General features: G+C 44.3%; 1 protein-coding gene across 2 annotated transcripts in view; it reads left to right on the top strand.

Moving 5' to 3' along the window:
- Window positions 1–656: 656 nt before the first annotated feature.
- The window catches only part of LOC121554138 (rho GTPase-activating protein 6), a 98,500-nt gene continuing 82,282 nt past the window's right edge, over window positions 657–16,874 (top strand). For both annotated transcript variants that reach the window (XM_041867589.2, XM_041867588.2), the window contains exon 1: window positions 657–1,247. In XM_041867589.2, coding sequence (XP_041723523.1) covers window positions 1,158–1,247 — 90 coding nt within the window. In that variant the 5' untranslated portion in view covers window positions 657–1,157. The remainder of the gene's footprint in view (window positions 1,248–16,874) is intronic.

Genomic DNA, 16,874 nt, shown 5'->3' with positions numbered 1-16,874 from the left:
TTTGCTATGTAAAATCCCCATAATCGCAGAAGCTTATTTCAGCAATGCAATACAGTTATCCTGACTATTCTGTGCAATTCTGGGTTTCTCATTTTTGACCTGTATAGTCTAGTTCTTCCTAATCCAGTGGCAGCAGTATCATGATGACAAGAGATAGGTGTGTCAGTGTGTGTATACATAGTGTGTGTGCGTGTGTTTGTCACTAGTTATCAGGGTTCAGGAGGCTGAAAGTGATTGCCATCGTCACTCAACCATGATTAAATCCCTTCAATTACTCTCTCTCTCTCTCTCTCTCTCTCTCTCTCTCTCTCTCTCTCTCTCTCTCTCTCTCTCTCTCTCTCTCTCTCTCTCTCTCTCTCTCTCTCTCTCTCTCTCTCTCTCTCTCTCTCTCTCTCTCTCTCTCTCTCTCTCTCTCTCTCTCTCTCTCTCTCTCTCTCTCTCTCTCTCTCTCTCTCTCTCTCTCTCAGACAGACACACACACACACACACACACACACACAGGAATGCACACATCAGGGCCAAACTGCCAAACTCCATGCTTCCTGTTTCTGACGGCACAGAGTGCACACACTCTTTCTCTCTCAAAATGCACATGCAGCAGCCGCAACAGCAGGAAGAACTGAGCTCTATCAGAGAGAGAGAGAGAGAGAGAGAGAGAGAAACACAACAACATGCTGGGCTGAAGCTGTTCCTCGACTGAAGGACAACTCTACTGATCAATAGTTGTTTTCTATGTTGTTTTTACAGATGAGAAGGAGTGAGAAGGAACTGTTACTGTCTGAGATGAGAAGAGAGATGAGAGAAGATGAGGAGAGGATAGAGTAAAAGAGAGATACTGTACTCCTCTCTCTAAGACCTGAGGAGGAGAGGATAGAGTAAAAGAGAGATACTTTACTCCTCTCTCTGAACATTGAGGAGAAGAGAGGAGATGAGGAGAGGATAGAGTAAAAGAGAGATACTGTACTCCTCTCTCTGAACATTGAGGAGAAGAGAGGAGGAGAGGATAGAGTAAAAGAGAGATACTGTACTCCTCTCTCTGAACATTGAGGAGAAGAGAGGAGGAGAGGATAGAGTAAAAGAGAGATACTGTACTCCTCTCTCTCTGAGGCCTGAGGAGAAGAGAAGAAGAAAAGGAAAGAAGATAGTATTTTTATTTTATGATTTTAGTCTCTGATGGAGGATGTTCTTCAGTGATGCAGATGGAACAGCCTGTGAGACAGGACATGCAGTTCTACTACGTGTACGTGGTAAGTCTGTCTGTGTGTGTGTGTGTGTGTTTGCGTGAGTGTGTGTGTGGGTGTGTTTGTGTGTATTTGTGTATCTACGCTAGCATACTACTTAGAATGAAGCAATGTATTGCTGGGTATGAACAGTAGTATGCTGGGTATGAACAGTAGTATGCTGGGTATGAACAGTGGTGTGCTGGGTATGAACAGTAGTATTGCTGGGTATGAACAGTAGTATTGCTGGGTATGAACAGTAGTATGCTCTGCTAGGAGGTAGCTGCTGTCTGTCTTCACATTATCATGATCACAGTTCGTATTATCTTTACGGTATCTTACTACCAATGGAGGCTGCTGAGGGGAGGACGGTTCATAATAATGGCTGGAATGGAGCTTCTCATATCAATAAAACTCAATAAACCTCAGTGGCAGTTTAGTCAACCTTTGGAACAATATTAAATTGCTGGCAACTGTGAATGAACTTCTTACAAAATATGCCTTGCATTGTGCACCTGCAGAGCTGCTTGCCTTTGTAATATTGCAAGGAGAACCTGCTTTTATTAATGATAATTCATTTTATATATAAAGCACATTTCAGGCAGCCAAGGCACTTCACAACATGATAAAAAGTACAACAAATCACAGAAGTCACGGTATTAAAAACATTACACAGAGGCAAAGCACATCGTTTTACAATGTGTTTCTTAGGATAATTTCATTACAAGAAGTAGTTTTTTATGATTATTTATGATTATTATACTTTAAAGGATAACGTGACGTTCTAACCATCCACCCTCGACATTCTAACCCTTCACCATTGACGTTATAAGCCTTCACCATTGACGTTCTAACCCTTCACCATTGACGTTATAAGCCTTCACCATTGACGTTCTAACCCTTCACCACTGCCATTCTAACCCTTCACCATTGACGTTCTAACCCTTCACCATTGACGTTCTAACCCTTCACCATTGACGTTATAAGCCTTCACCATTGACGTTCTAACCCTTCACCACTGCCATTCTAACCCTTCACCATTGACGTTCTAACCCTTCACCATTGACGTTCTAACCCTTCACCACTGCCATTCTAACCCTCCACCACTGACGTTCTAACCCTTCACCACTGACGTTCTAACCCTTCACCATTGACGTTCTAACCCTTCACCACTGACATACATGGCCATCTTTTATTTTATTTTTCTTCTTATATTTGTGCCTGGAGCATCTGTCTTAGACTGTAACTTAACCCATCTGTCTTAGACCGTAACTTAACCCATCTGTCTTAGACCGTAACTTAACCCATCTGTCTTAGACCGTAACTTAACCCATCTGTCTTAGACCGTAATTTAACCCATCTGTCTTAGACCGTAACTCAACCCATCTGTCTTAGACTGTAACTTAACCCATCTGTCTTAGACGTAACTTAACCCATCTGTCTTAGACGTAACTTAACCCATCTGTCTTAGACGTAACTTAACCCATCTGTCTTAGACGTAACTTAACCCATCTGTCTTAGACGTAACTTAACCCATCTGTCTTAGACGTAACTTAACCCATCTGTCTTAGACGTAACTTAACCCATCTGTCTTAGACGTAACTTAACCCATCTGTCTTAGACCGTAACTTAACCCATCTGTCTTAGACGTAACTTAACCCATCTGTCTTAGACTGTAACTTAACCCATCTGTCTTAGACGTAACTTAACCCATCTGTCTTAGACGTAACTTAACCCATCTGTCTTAGACGTAACTTAACCCATCTGTCTTAGACGTAACTTAACCCATCTGTCTTAGACTGTAACTTAACCCATCTGTCTTAGACGTAACTTAACCCATCTGTCTTAGACCGTAATTTAACCCATTTGTCTTAGACCGTAACTTAATCCATCTGCTTAGACCGTAACTAAACCCAGGGATTAGAAAACAAATAATCTTCCTCCAGACAGACAGACAGACAGACAGACAGACAGACAGACAGACAGACAGACAGACAGACAGACAGACAGACAGACAGACAGACAGACAGACAGACAGACAGACAGACAGACAGACAGACAGACAGACAGACAGATAGATAGATAGATAGATAGATAGATAGATAGATAGATAGATAGATAGATAGATAACGCACCACTGAGACATGTTGCTTCTAGATTCACTAGTAATCTGCCATAGCTAAATCCATCAACTTTGAGTTTTTTTATTCTTGGAAATAATCTGCTGAAGGTTGACATTTTTATTGGTATGCACCCAATTATTTGATGGGGAATGGTGTGTGTGTTTGTGTGGTGGGGTTCATGTGTGCGTGTGCACTTGCATGTGCGTGTGTGTGTGTGAGAACATCTGACGTGTGCGGCATGTCTGCTGCTGGTGGTGAGGATATTGCCTAATGTCTTGGATGTTCCACATTATAATGAACACCGTATGTTAACGGGAGGGAGGGAGGGAGGGCTGAGGGGGAGGGAGGGAGGGAGGGAGGGAGGGCAGAGGGAGAACGTTTGACAAGGAGTTGGAGGGATAGAGGGTGTGAGGTGGAGGGAGGAAGAAGAGAGGGAGAAGGGAGAAGTTAGGTGGAGGGAGGAGGGAGAGGGAGAAGGGAGAGGAGAGAGAAGGTAGGTGGAGGGAGGGCAGAGGGAGAACATTTGACAAGGAGTTGGAGGGATAGAGGGTGTGAGGTGGAGGGAGGAAGGAGAGGAGGGAGAAGGGAGAAGTTAGGTGGAGGGAGGAGGAGAGGGAGAAGGGAGAGGAGAGAGAAGGTAGGTGGAGGGAGGGCAGAGGGAGAACGTTTGACAAGGAGTTGGAGGGATAGAGGGTGTGAGGTGGAGGGAGGAAGGAGAGGAGGGAGAAGGGAGAAGTTAGGTGGAGGGAGGAGGGAGAGGGAGAAGGGAGAGGAGAGAGAAGGTAGGTGGAGGGAGGGCAGAGGGAGAACGTTTGACAAGGAGTTGGAGGGATAGAGGGTGTGAGGTGGAGGGAGGAAGGAGAGGAGGGAGAAGGGAGATGGTAGGTGGAGTGAGGAGGGAGAGGAGGGAGGAGGGAGAGGAGAGAGAGGAGGGAGAGAAGGGAGGTGGAGGGAGGAGGGAGGGAGGGAGGAGGGAGGGAGGGAGGTGGAGAGAGAAGGGAGAGGAGGGAGAGGAAGGAGAAGGGAGAGGAGGAAGAAGGAAGGAGAGGGAAAGAAGGGAGGGAGAGAGAGAAGGGAGGTGGAGGGAGGAGGGAGAGGAGGGAGAAGGGAGAGGAGGAAGAAGGAAGGAGAGGGAGAGAAGGGAGGGAGAGAGAGAAGGGAGGTGGAGGGAGGAGGGAGAGGAGAGAGGGAGGGAGGAGGTAGAGAAGGGAGGGAGAGAAGGGAGGTGGAGGGAGGAGGGAGGGAGGGAGGTGGAGAGAGAAGGGAGAGGAGGGAGAAGGGAGAGGAGGAAGAAGGAAGGAGAGGGAGAGAAGGGAGGGAGAGAGAGAAGGGAGGAGGGAGAGGAGGGAGAGGAGGGAGAAGGGAGAGGAGGAAGAAGGAAGGAGAGGGAGAGAAGGGAGGGAGAGAGAGAAGGGAGGTGGAGGGAGGAGGGAGAGGAGGGAGAAGGGAGAGGAGGAAGAAGGAAGGAGAGGGAGAGAAGGGAGGGAGAGAGAGAAGGGAGGTGGAGAGAGAGAAGGGAGGTGGAGGGAGGAGGGAGGAGGGAGAGGAGGGAGAAGGGAGAAGGGAGGTGAAGGGAGGAAGGAGAGGAGGGAGAGGTGAGAGATGGGAGGTGAAATGGGGAGAGGGCCTTTCTGCCGATGTATGTCAGTGTGATTATTATTATCTTTCTCATTAATATGATGCAAAAAATACATCCACTAGCCATATAGAGAGGTGCACAACAACCATCTTACAGTAGCTACAGTGAGCTCCAGAAGTATCGGGACAGTGACACATTTGTTGTTGTTTTGGCTCTGTACTCCAGCACTTTGGATTTAAAATGATACAATGACTATACAGTGAGGGAAAAAAGTATTTGATCCCCTGCTGATTTTGTACGTTTGCCCACTGACAAAGACATGATCAGTCTATAATTTTAATGGTAGGTTTATTTGAACAGTGAGAGACAGAATAACAACAAAAAAATCCAAAAAAACGTATGTCAAAAATGTTATAAATTGATTTGCATTTTAATGAGGGAAATAAGTATTTGACCCCCTCTCAATCAGAAAGATTTCTGGCTCCCAGGTGTCTTTTATACAGGTAACGAGCTGAGATTAGGAGCACACTCTTAAAGGGAGTGCTCCTAATCTCAGTTTGTTACCTGTATAAAAGACACCTGTCCACAGAAGCAATCAATCTATCAGATTCCAAACTCTTCACCATGGCCAAGACCAAAGAGCTCTTCAAGGATGTCAGGGACAAGATTGTAGACCTACACAAGGCTGGAATGGGCTACAAGACCATCGCCAAGCAGCTTGGTGAGAAGGTGACAACAGTTGGTGTGATTATACGCAAATGGAAGAAACACAAAATAACTGTCAATCTCCCTCGACCTGGGGCTCCATGCAAGATCTCACCTCGTGGAGTTGCAATGATCATGAGAACGGTGAGGAATCAGCCCAGAACTACACGGGAGGATCTTGTCAATGATCTCAAGGCAGCTGGGACCATAGTCACCAAGAAAACAATTGGTAACACACTACGCCGTGAAGGACTGAAATCCTGCAGCACCCGCAAGGTCCCCCTGCTCAAGAAAGCACATACACAGGCCCGTCTGAAGTTTGCCAATGAACATCTGAATGATTCAGAGGAGAACTGGGTGAAAGTGTTGTGGTCAGATGAGACCAAAATCGAGCTCTTTGGCATCAACTCAACTCGCCGTGTTTGGAGGAGGAGGAATGCTGCCTATGACCCCAAGAACACCATCCCCACTGTCAAACCGTGGAAACATTATGCTTTGGGGGTGTTTTTCTCTGCTAAGGGGACAGGACAACTTCACCACATCAAAAGGGACGATGGACGGGGCTATGTACCGTCAAATCTTGGGTGAGAACCTCCTTCCCCCAGCCAGGGCATTGAAAATGGGTCGTGGATGGGTATTCCAGCATGACAATGACCCAAAACACACGGCCAAGGCAACAAAGGAGTGGCTCAAGAAGAAGCACATTAAGGTCCTGGAGTGGCCTAGCCAGTCTCCAGACCTTAATCCCATAGAAAATCTGTGGAGGGAGCTGAAGGTTCGAGTTGCCAAACGTCAGCCTCGAAACCTTAATGACTTGGAGAAGATCTGCAAAGAGGAGTGGGACAAAATCCCTCCTGAGATGTGTGCAAACCTGGTGGCCAACTACAAGAAACGTATGACCTCTGTGATTGCCAACAAGGGTTTTGCCACCAAGTACTAAGTCATGTTTTGCAGAGGGGTCAAATACTTATTTCCCTCATTAAAATGCAAATCAATTTATAACATTTTTGACATGCGTTTTTCTGAATTTTTTGTTTGTTATTCTGTCTCTCACTGTTCAAATAAACCTACCATTAAAATTATAGACTGATCATGTCTTTGTCAGTGGGCAAACGTATAAAATCAGCAGGGGATCAAATACTTTTTTCCCTCACTGTACGGTTAAAGTGCAGACGGTCAGCTTTAATTTGAGGGTATTTTCATCCATATTGAGTGAACCGTTAACTAATTACAGCACTTTTTCTACATGTCACTGTATGAATATGGGGCCAAATACTTAACTTTTTACTAGTTTAATACACATAAGTGAATTTACCCCAATACTTTTGGTCCCTTAAAATGAGGGGGACTATGTAACAAACATTTATTTCTAAACGGTTCACCCGATATGGATGAACATACCCTCAAATTAAAGCTGACTTGCTGCCCTTAAACCTCACAGTCATTGTATCGTATAAAATCAAAAGTGCTGGAGTACAGAGCCAAAACAACAGCAAATGTGTCACTGTCCCGATACTTCTAGAGCTCACTGTACATAGACCAGGTGGACAACAACCATCTTACTTCCCTGTCGCTTCTGTTTCTTCTTCTACACTGTCTGTTCTCTCAGCGGGTTGCTGGCCTGTTGCTATCTACAATGAGTTGTTTCCCAATTATGTTACGTAATAACCTCTCTCACTATGTAATACCCATGTAACACTAGTTAACGTTGACAACATAGTAGGCCTAGAATTATACCGAGAAAAAATATAAACACAAAGTGTAAAGTGCTGGTCCCATGTTTCATGAGATGATTTAAAAGATCCCAGAAATGTTCCATACAACACAAAAAAACGTATTTCTCTAAAGGTTTGTGCACACATTTGTTTACATCCCTGTTAGTGAGCATTTCTCCTTTGCCAAGATAATCCATCCACCTGACAGGTGTGGCATATCAAGAAGCTGATTAAACAGCATGATCATTACACAGGTGCACCTTTTGCTGGGGACAATAAAAGTTTTGTCACACAACACAATGCCACAGATGTCTCAAGTTTTGAGGGAGCGTGCAATTGGCATGCTGACTGCAGGAATGTCCACCAGAGCTAGTGCCAGAGAATGTAATGCTCATCATAAGCCACCGCCAATGTTGTTTTGGAGAATTGGCAGGAAGTCCAACCGGCCTCACAACCGCAGACCACATGTAACCACGCCAGCCCAGGACCTCCACATCCGGCTTCTTCACTTGCGGGATCGTCTGAGACCAGCCACCCTGACAGCTTATGAAACTGTGGGTTTGCACAACCAAATAATTTCTGCACAAACTGTCAGAAACCATCTCAGGGAAGCTCATCTGCGTTCTCATTGTCCTCACCAGGGTCTTGACCTGACTGCAGTTCGGCGTCGTAACCGACTTCAGTGAGAAAATGCTCACCTTCGATGGCCACTGGCACGCTGTAGACATCACCCATTGAGCATGTTTGGGATGCTCTGGATCGATGTGTATGACAGCTTGTTCCAGTTCCCGCCAATATCCAACAACTTCGCATAGCCATTGAAGAGGAGTGGGACAACTTTCCACAGGCCACAATCAACAGCCTGATCAACTCTATGCGAAGGAGAGGTGTCGCGCTGCATGAGACAAATGGTGGTCACACCGGATACTGATTGTTTTTTCTGATCCACGCCCCTACCATTCTGTGACCAACAGATGTATATCTGTATTCCCAGTCGTGAAATCCATAGATTAGGGCCCCGTGTAGCTCAGTTGGTAGAGCATGGCGCTTGCAACGGCAGGGTTGTGGGTTCGTTTTCCACGGGGGCCAGTATGAAAAAATGTATGCACTCACTAACTGTAAGTCGCTCTGGATAAGAGCGTCTGCTAAATGACTAAAATGTAAATGTAATGAATTTATTTAAATTGACTGATTTCCTTAAATGAACTGTAACTCAGTAAAATCTTTGAAATTGTTGCATGTTGCATTTATATTTTTGTTCAGTGTATATTGACATAATACAACATACTATTGATCGGCCTCTTACTCAAGTTGATATACTCAACTCAGCTTACCCTTTTCCTACTCTATCTACAGTATAAAGGTCTCTTACAACTGTATTTAGGCCAAGGGATTCAATCGGGGCAGCAGGTAGCTTAGTGGTTAAGAGCGTTGTGCCAGTAACCGAAAGGTCGCTGGTTCTAATCCCCGAGCCGACTAGGTGAAAAATCTGTCGATGTGCCCTTGAGCAAGGCACTTAAGCCTAATTGCTCCTGTAAGTCACTCTGGATAAGAGCGTCTGCTAAATGACTAAAGTGAAATGTAGACAATGCAGCTTTTAAAGGCAATGTTACCGTGGTCGCTGAGATCACATTCAAGGTGCAGATGTCGGCTCAACTAGAAATTACCTCTAAAGATCAAATCCGCATTTGCGGAAACAGTGGGGAGAGAGAGATGGGGAGAGAGATGGCGAGATCTCTCAAGAGTTAGAGAGAGAGGAGGGAAGTGGAGGAGGTATGGTGAGAGGGAGAGACAGAGAGATGGAGGAGAGAGGAGTCTATGGGACAACATGGGTCTCAACCTGTTTTTTCTGGAAGGAAAAGTTGAGGTTGAAAATATCTCTACCAGCAAACGTGGATAAATCATCCCATCCACTCCTATTACGACTCTACTGGACTAGATACCTCTTCTTGATTCAGTGCCAACACACACACACACACACACACACACACACACACACACACACACACAGAGGACCCAGAGTGTTCCTGTTCCTCTATGGAAAGCGTATTGGGTCATATCTCAGTTTGTTTGCTTTACTCGTCGTCCTTCAGATGTATCTATGGAGTAGACAGTAGGGACTCAGGGGTATTCTGGAGATGGAGGTTTTTCTGTTGGAACTCTTCCAGTTCGTCCCAGGACACACATAAAACACCAAGAGAGATGTGCAGACAGATAGATACACACACACACACAGCGGGCTGCAGTACTGTATGTTCTTCCAGTGTCTCTCTGGGCGATGAGTCTCTCTGCCTTTTGAACACTCAGTCCCAGTGTGTGTGTGTGTGTGTGTATGTGTGTGTGTGTCTGCGTGATGTGTCTATCGCTGTCTCTGTGTGTGTGTGTGTGTGTCTGTGTGTGTGTGTGAGCGTGGTACTTGCACCACGGTGTGTGTGCAGTGTGAATGTTGTTCAGGAACAGATATGAGTCACTGAATTAACAGGGAGGTCAGGTATCGTACAGGGAGAGATGGAGACCTAGCTGCAAATCAAAAACTGAGGCTTAAATGCACAAATAAATCATGATGCCCAAAAAGTGCATGAAGGAAAGGTTCATGAAGGAAAGGTTCATGAAGGAAAGGTTCATGAAGGAAAGGTGACAATACACCAACGTTTCGGCATCAAGCCATCATCATCATCATCATCAGGTAGGCCTGATCACCGACAACGACAAGACAGCCTATAGGGAGGAGGTCAGAGACCTGGCTGTGTGGTGCCAGGACAACAACCTCTCCCTCAACGTGATCAAGACAAAGGAGATTATTGTGGACTACAGGAAAAAGAAGAGGACCGAGCACGCCCCCATTCTCATCGACGGGGCTGTAGTGGAACAGGTTGAGAGCTTCAAGTTCCTTGGTGTCCACATCACCAACAAACTAACATGGTCCAAGCACACCAAGACAGTCGTGAAGAGGGCACGACAAAACCTATTCCCCCTAGGAGACTGAAAAGATTTGGCATGGGTCCTCAGATCCTCAAAAGGTTCTACAGCTGCACCATCGAGAGCATCCTGACTGGTTGCATCACTGCCTGGTATGGCAACCGCTCGGCCTCCGACCGCAAGGCACTACAGAGGGTACTGCGTACGGCCCAGTACATCACTGGGGCCAAGCTTCCTGCTATCCAGGACCTCTATACCAGGCGGTGTCAGAGGAAGGCCCTAAAAATTGTCAAAGATTCCAGCCACCCTAGTCATATACTGTTCTCTCTGCTACCGCATGGCAAGCAGTACCGGAGCGCCAAGTCTAGGTCCAAGAGGCTTCTAAACAGCTTCTACCCCCAAGCCATAAGACTCCTGAACAGCTAATCAAATGGCTACCCAGACTATTTGCATTGATCATCATCATTACATCATCATCCTCATCATTACCATCATCACTATTAACACCATCATCATCATCCTCATTCCCATCATCATCAACAACATCACCATTATCACCATCATCATCGTCATTCACCATCATCACCATCAATACCATCATCACCATCATCACCATCATTGCCATCATCATCATTACATCATAATCAACATCACCATCATTACCATCATCATCAGTACCATCACCATCAGCATCATCACCATCACATCATCACCATCAATACCATCATTACCATCATCATCATCATCATCATTACCATCACCATCACCATCAGCATCAGCATCATCACCACCACCATCATCACCATCACCATCATCACCATCAATACACCATCATCATCATTACCATAATCACCATCATCATCCTCACCATCACCATCATTACCATCATTACCATCATTATCATCATCATCACCATCAATACCATCATCATCATTATTACATCATCATCACCATCACCATCATCACCATCACCTTCATCATCATCACCATCATCATCATCACCATCATTACCATCATCATCACCATCATCATCATCATCATCATCATCATCACCATCATTACCATCATCATCACCATCATCATCATCATCACCATCAATACCATCATCATAATCAACATCATCATCATCATCATCACCACCATCAATACCATCATCATCATCATTACATCATCATTACCACTACCATCATCATCACCACCATCACCATCATCACATCATCATCATTACCATCATCACCATCATCATTATCATCATTATCATCACCACCATCATCAGTGTAGAATCAGATATTGTGCCATATAAGCAGCGAATACATGGTTGGTTGCTAAAGGAAATATTTCATTTAATCTCATCTGTGTCCTGAGACAGTGGTTTTGATGATAAAGAAGACTTCTATTATCCTCAAAGAGAGGTTGAGTATCTCTTTTCTCAATCAGTTGTTGTCGTTCATGGTTGGAAGGTGAGCCACCCAGAAGCATCTCTTTGGTGCTGAGAGGTGCAGAGCAACCCAGCTGTTGATTGTTCCTGACTCACAATGCTTAAAGACTCACAGAGTCAGCAGACCCAACATCAAAGCCCCTTCTCTGACAGTTTCCCCATTTCCCCCCTATTCCCAATGGAGGAATCACCGCCGGATCCAAAATGGCGTCAGACTCTCTGTAGCTTTCATCACAAGATGGATGGCCGTCCGGGTCCGGGGCACTGGGGCAAGGTCTGCCATTCTAATGACCTCTTCCTATTTACCTATGACTTCTTCCTGTCTCTTCCTGTCCATTGGACAATCTGATATTCCCTCTATCTATGGCCTGATTATACAAGTATTCAGACCCTTTCACATTTTCCACATTTTGTTACGTTACAGCCTTATTCTAAAATGGATTACATTGTTTTTTCTCTCTCTCATCAATCTATACACAATACCCCATAATGACAAAGCAGAAACAGTTTTCTTTAGACATTTTAGCAAATTTATAAAATAAAACAAACGGAAATATCACATTTAAGTAAGTATTCAGACCCTTTACTCAGTACTTTGTTGAAGCACCTTTGGAAGAGATTACAGCCTCAAGTCTTCTTGGGAATGACGCTACAAGCTTGACACACCTGTATTTGGGAAGTTTCTCCCATTCTTCTCTGCAGATCCTCTCAAGCTCTGCCAGCTTGGATGGGGAGCGTTACTGCACAGCTATTTTCAGGTCTCTCCAGAGATGTTCGATCTGGTTCAAGTCCGGGCTCTGGCTGGGCCACTCAAGGACATTCAAAGACTTGTCCCGAAGCAACTCCTGCATTGTCTTGGCTGTGTGCTTAGGGTTGTTGTCCTGTTGGAAGGTGAACCGTCACTCCAGTCTGAGGTCCTGAGCGTTCTGGAGTAGGTTTTCATCAAGGATCTCTCTGTACTTTGCTCCGTTCATCTTTCCCTCGATCCTTACTAGTCTCCCAGTCCCTGCTGCTGAAAAACATCCCCACAGCATGATGCTGCCACCACCATGCTTCACCGTAGGGATAGTATTGGCCAGGTAATGAGCTGTGCCTGGTTTCCTCCAGAGATGATGCTTGGCATTCAGGCCAAAGAGTTCAATCTTGGATTCATCAGACCAGAGAATCTTGTTTCTCATGGTCTGAAAGTCCTTTAGGTGCCTTTTGGCAAACTCCAAGCGGGCTGTCATGTGCCTTTTACTGAGGAGTGGCTTCCGTCTGGCCACTCTTCCATAAAGACCTGATTGGTGCTGCAGAGATGGTTGTCCTTCTGGAAGGTTCTCCCATCTCCACAGAAGAACTCCGGAGCTCTGTCAGGGTGACTATCGGGTTCTTGGTCACTTCCCTGACCAAGGCCCTTCTCCCCTGATTGCTCAGTTTGGCCGGGCGGCCACTCTAGGAAGAGTCTTGGTGGTTCCAAACTTCTTCCATTTAAGCATGATGGAGGCCGTTATTGGGGACCTTCTATGCTGCAGACATTTGTTGGTACCCTTCCCTAAATCTGTGGCCACTCTACCATAAAGGCCTGATTGGTAGAATGCTGCCTGTCTAGGATCTCTATGGACAATTCCTTCGACCTCATGGCTTGGTTTTTGCTCTGACATGCACTGTCAACTGTGGGACCTTATATAGACAGGTGTGTGCCTTTCCAAATCATGTCCAATCAATTGAATTTACCACAGGTGGACTCCAATCAAGTTGTAGAAACATCTCAAGGATGATCAATGGAAACAGGATGTACATGAGCTCAATTTCGAGTCTCATAGCAAAGGGTCTGAATACTTATGTAAATAAGATATCTGTTTTTTTTTTTTTATACATTTGCAAACATTTCTTAAAACCTGTTTTCGCTTCGTCATAATGCTGTATTGTGTGTAGATTGATGAGGGGGAAAATATTGTAACGTAACAAAATGTGGAAAAAGGGACAATGCATTCGGAAAGTATTCAGACCCCTTGACTTTTTCCACATTTTGTTACGTTACAGCCTTATTCTAAAATTGATTAAATAAATAAGAATCCTCATCAATCTACACACAATACCCCATAATGACAAAGCGAAAACAGGATTTTTGAAATGTTTGCACATTTATTCAAAATAAAAACAGAAATACCTTATTTACATAAGTATTCAGACCTTTTGCTATGAGACTTATAATTGAGCTCAGGTGCATCCTGTTTCCATTGATCATCATTGACATGTTTCTACAACTTGATTGGCTTCCACCTGTGGTAAATTCAATTGATTGGACATGATTTGGAAAGGCACACACCTGTTGGGATGTTTTACAGCGGCAGGGACTGAGAGACTAGTCAGGATCGAGGGAAAGATGAACGGAGCAAAGTACAGAGAGATCCTTGATGAAAACCTGCTCCAGAGCACTCATGACCTCAGACTGGGGCGAAGTTTTAACTTCCAACAGGATAACGTCCCTAAGCACACAGCCAAGACAACGCAGGAGTGGCTTCGGGACACGTCTCTGAATGTCCTTGAGTGGCCCAGCCAGAGCCCGGACTTGAACCAGATCGAACATCTCTGGAGAGACCTGAAAATAGCTGTGCAGCGACGCTCCCCATCCAACCTGACAGAGCTTGAGAGGATCTGCAGAGAAGAATGGGGGTTCCATGTAGCTCAGTTGGTAGAGCATGGCGCTTGCAGCGCCAGGGTTGTGGGTTCGTTTCCCACGGGGGGCCAGTATAGAAAAAAAAAGGAACAAAATTAAAATAAAATGTATGCACTCACTAACTGTAAGTCGCTCTGGATAAGAGCGTCTGCTAAAATGACAAAAATTAAAAAAATTAGAAACTCCCCAAATACAGGTGTGCCAAGTATGTAGCGTCATACCCAAGAAGACTCTAGGCTGTAATCGCTGCCAAAGGTGCTGCAACAAAGAATACTTATGTAAATGTCATATTTCAGTTTTTAGTTTTTGATACATTTGCTAAAATGTCTAAAAACCTGTTTTTGCTTTGTCATTATGGGGTATTGTGTGTAGATTGATGAGGGGAAAAAAACATTTAATCCATTTTAGAATAAGGCTGTAATGGAACAACATGTGGAACAAGTCAGGAGGTCTGAATACTTTCCGAATGCACTGTATATGCACTTTGATTATATACATGTATCTATTGTCTGATTAGGTCTCTAATCATCGTCATTCATAAATAATTGATAGGTAGGCTTATGGTCATCTAGCAGACTAACCCATATTGAGTACTATACTTGAATCACCAACAATAACCTAGGTGTTGTCAGAACCATGTTTAACGCACTGAACCATCAGGAACTACACTCTTTAAAGAAAAGGTGCTATCTATAACCTAAAATGGTTTTTCAGCTGTCCCCATAGGAGAACCCTTTGAAGAACCCTTATTTGGTTCCAGGTAGAACCCTTTTGGGTTCCCATTCCACAGATGATTCCACGTGGAACTCAAAAGTGTTCTACCTGGAACCAAAAAGGGTTCTCCTATGGGGACAGCCAAATAACCATTTTGGAACTATTCTTTTCTAAGAATGTAGTGGTAAATTATTAGTGGAATGTTTTCTATCAATAACCTCCACCAGTCTTCCATGTAGCCTAGAACCCTACCCTCCACAAAGAACCCTTTGAGAATTATTTTTATTCTAAGCATGTATAAGAGAAGTGAATATAAGACTATATCTCCCTAACTATGATTTTAATTGGATATAATTCAAGGTTATTAGAGAAGGGAGTTAAACTTTGCCTTTCTCTCACCCCCTCTCTTTTCTATATATAAAAGAGTTGCTGATCTGAGATCAGTTTAAAAAAAATAGTTATCATGGAATGAGCTTAAAGCTACAGTCTGCGATTTGGTCTGGGTATCTGCTCAATGAATATTTAAGTTCTTGATATTTACCCATTTGTTGAACTGTAGCTTTAACTCTGTACTTTGGTCTGGTATTAAGATTAAGACGGGATCATTTCATTCCAAGTTGAACGTAGAACACTTTGATAGAGCCAACCTCATCAATCAGAATTTAATGCACTTGTCTAGGTTCCCACATACACACACACACACACACACACACACACACACACACACACACACACACACACACACACACACACACACATCATCTAATACTGTAAGTATCAGGCTGGTGCTGAATGTGCATCCAAACAGGAATGTAGGCTAAAAATCTCCAGATAATACCAGAAATGCTGCGTATGCGTTACACAATCACACAAACGCACAAACACACACACATACACACACACACACACACACACACGGCAAATCAAATCAAATTTTATTTGTCACATACACGTGTTTAGCAGATGTTATAGCGGGTGTAGCGAAATGCTTGTGCTTCTAGCTCTGACAGTGCAGTAATATCTAACAAGTCATATCTAGAAATTTCACAACATATACCCAATACACACAAAACTAGAAAGGAATGGGATTTAAGAATATATACATACAGTGGGGAAAAAAAGTATTTAGTCAGCCACCAATTGTGCAAGGTCTCCCACTTAAAAAGTTCAGAGAGGCCTGTAATTTTCACCATAGGTACACGTCAACTATGACAGACAAAATGAGGGAAAAAAATCCAGAAAATCACATTGTAGGATTTTTTATGAATTTATTTGCAAATTATGGTGGAAAATAAGTATTTGGTCAATAACAAAAGTTTCTCAATACTTTGTTATATACCCTTTGTTAGCAATGACACAGGTCAAACGTTTTCTGTAAGTCTTCACAAGGTTTTCACACACTGTTGCTGGTATTTTGGCCCATTCCTCCATGCAGATCTCCTCTAGAGCAGTGATGTTTTGGGGCTGTCAGCTGGGCAACACGGACTTTCAACTCCCTCCAAAGATTTTCTATGGGGTTGAGATCTGGAGACTGGCTAGGCCACTCCAGGACCTTGAAATGCTTATTACGAAGCCACTCCTTCGTTGCCCGGGAGGTGTGTTTGGGATCATTGTCATGCTGAAAAACCCAGCCACGGTTCATCTTCATTGCCCTTGCTGATGGAAGGAGGTTTTCACTCAAAATCTCATGATACATGGCCCCATTCATTCTTTCCTTTACACGGATCAGTTGTCCTGGTCCCTTTGCAGAAAAACAGCCCCAAAGCATGATGTTTCCACCCCCATGCTTCACAGTAGGT

This window comes from Coregonus clupeaformis, unplaced genomic scaffold (assembly GCF_020615455.1).
Source record: "Coregonus clupeaformis isolate EN_2021a unplaced genomic scaffold, ASM2061545v1 scaf0089, whole genome shotgun sequence".
Classification (NCBI taxonomy): domain Eukaryota; kingdom Metazoa; phylum Chordata; class Actinopteri; order Salmoniformes; family Salmonidae; genus Coregonus; species Coregonus clupeaformis.
This window is presented reverse-complemented; position numbering and strand designations above follow the sequence as displayed.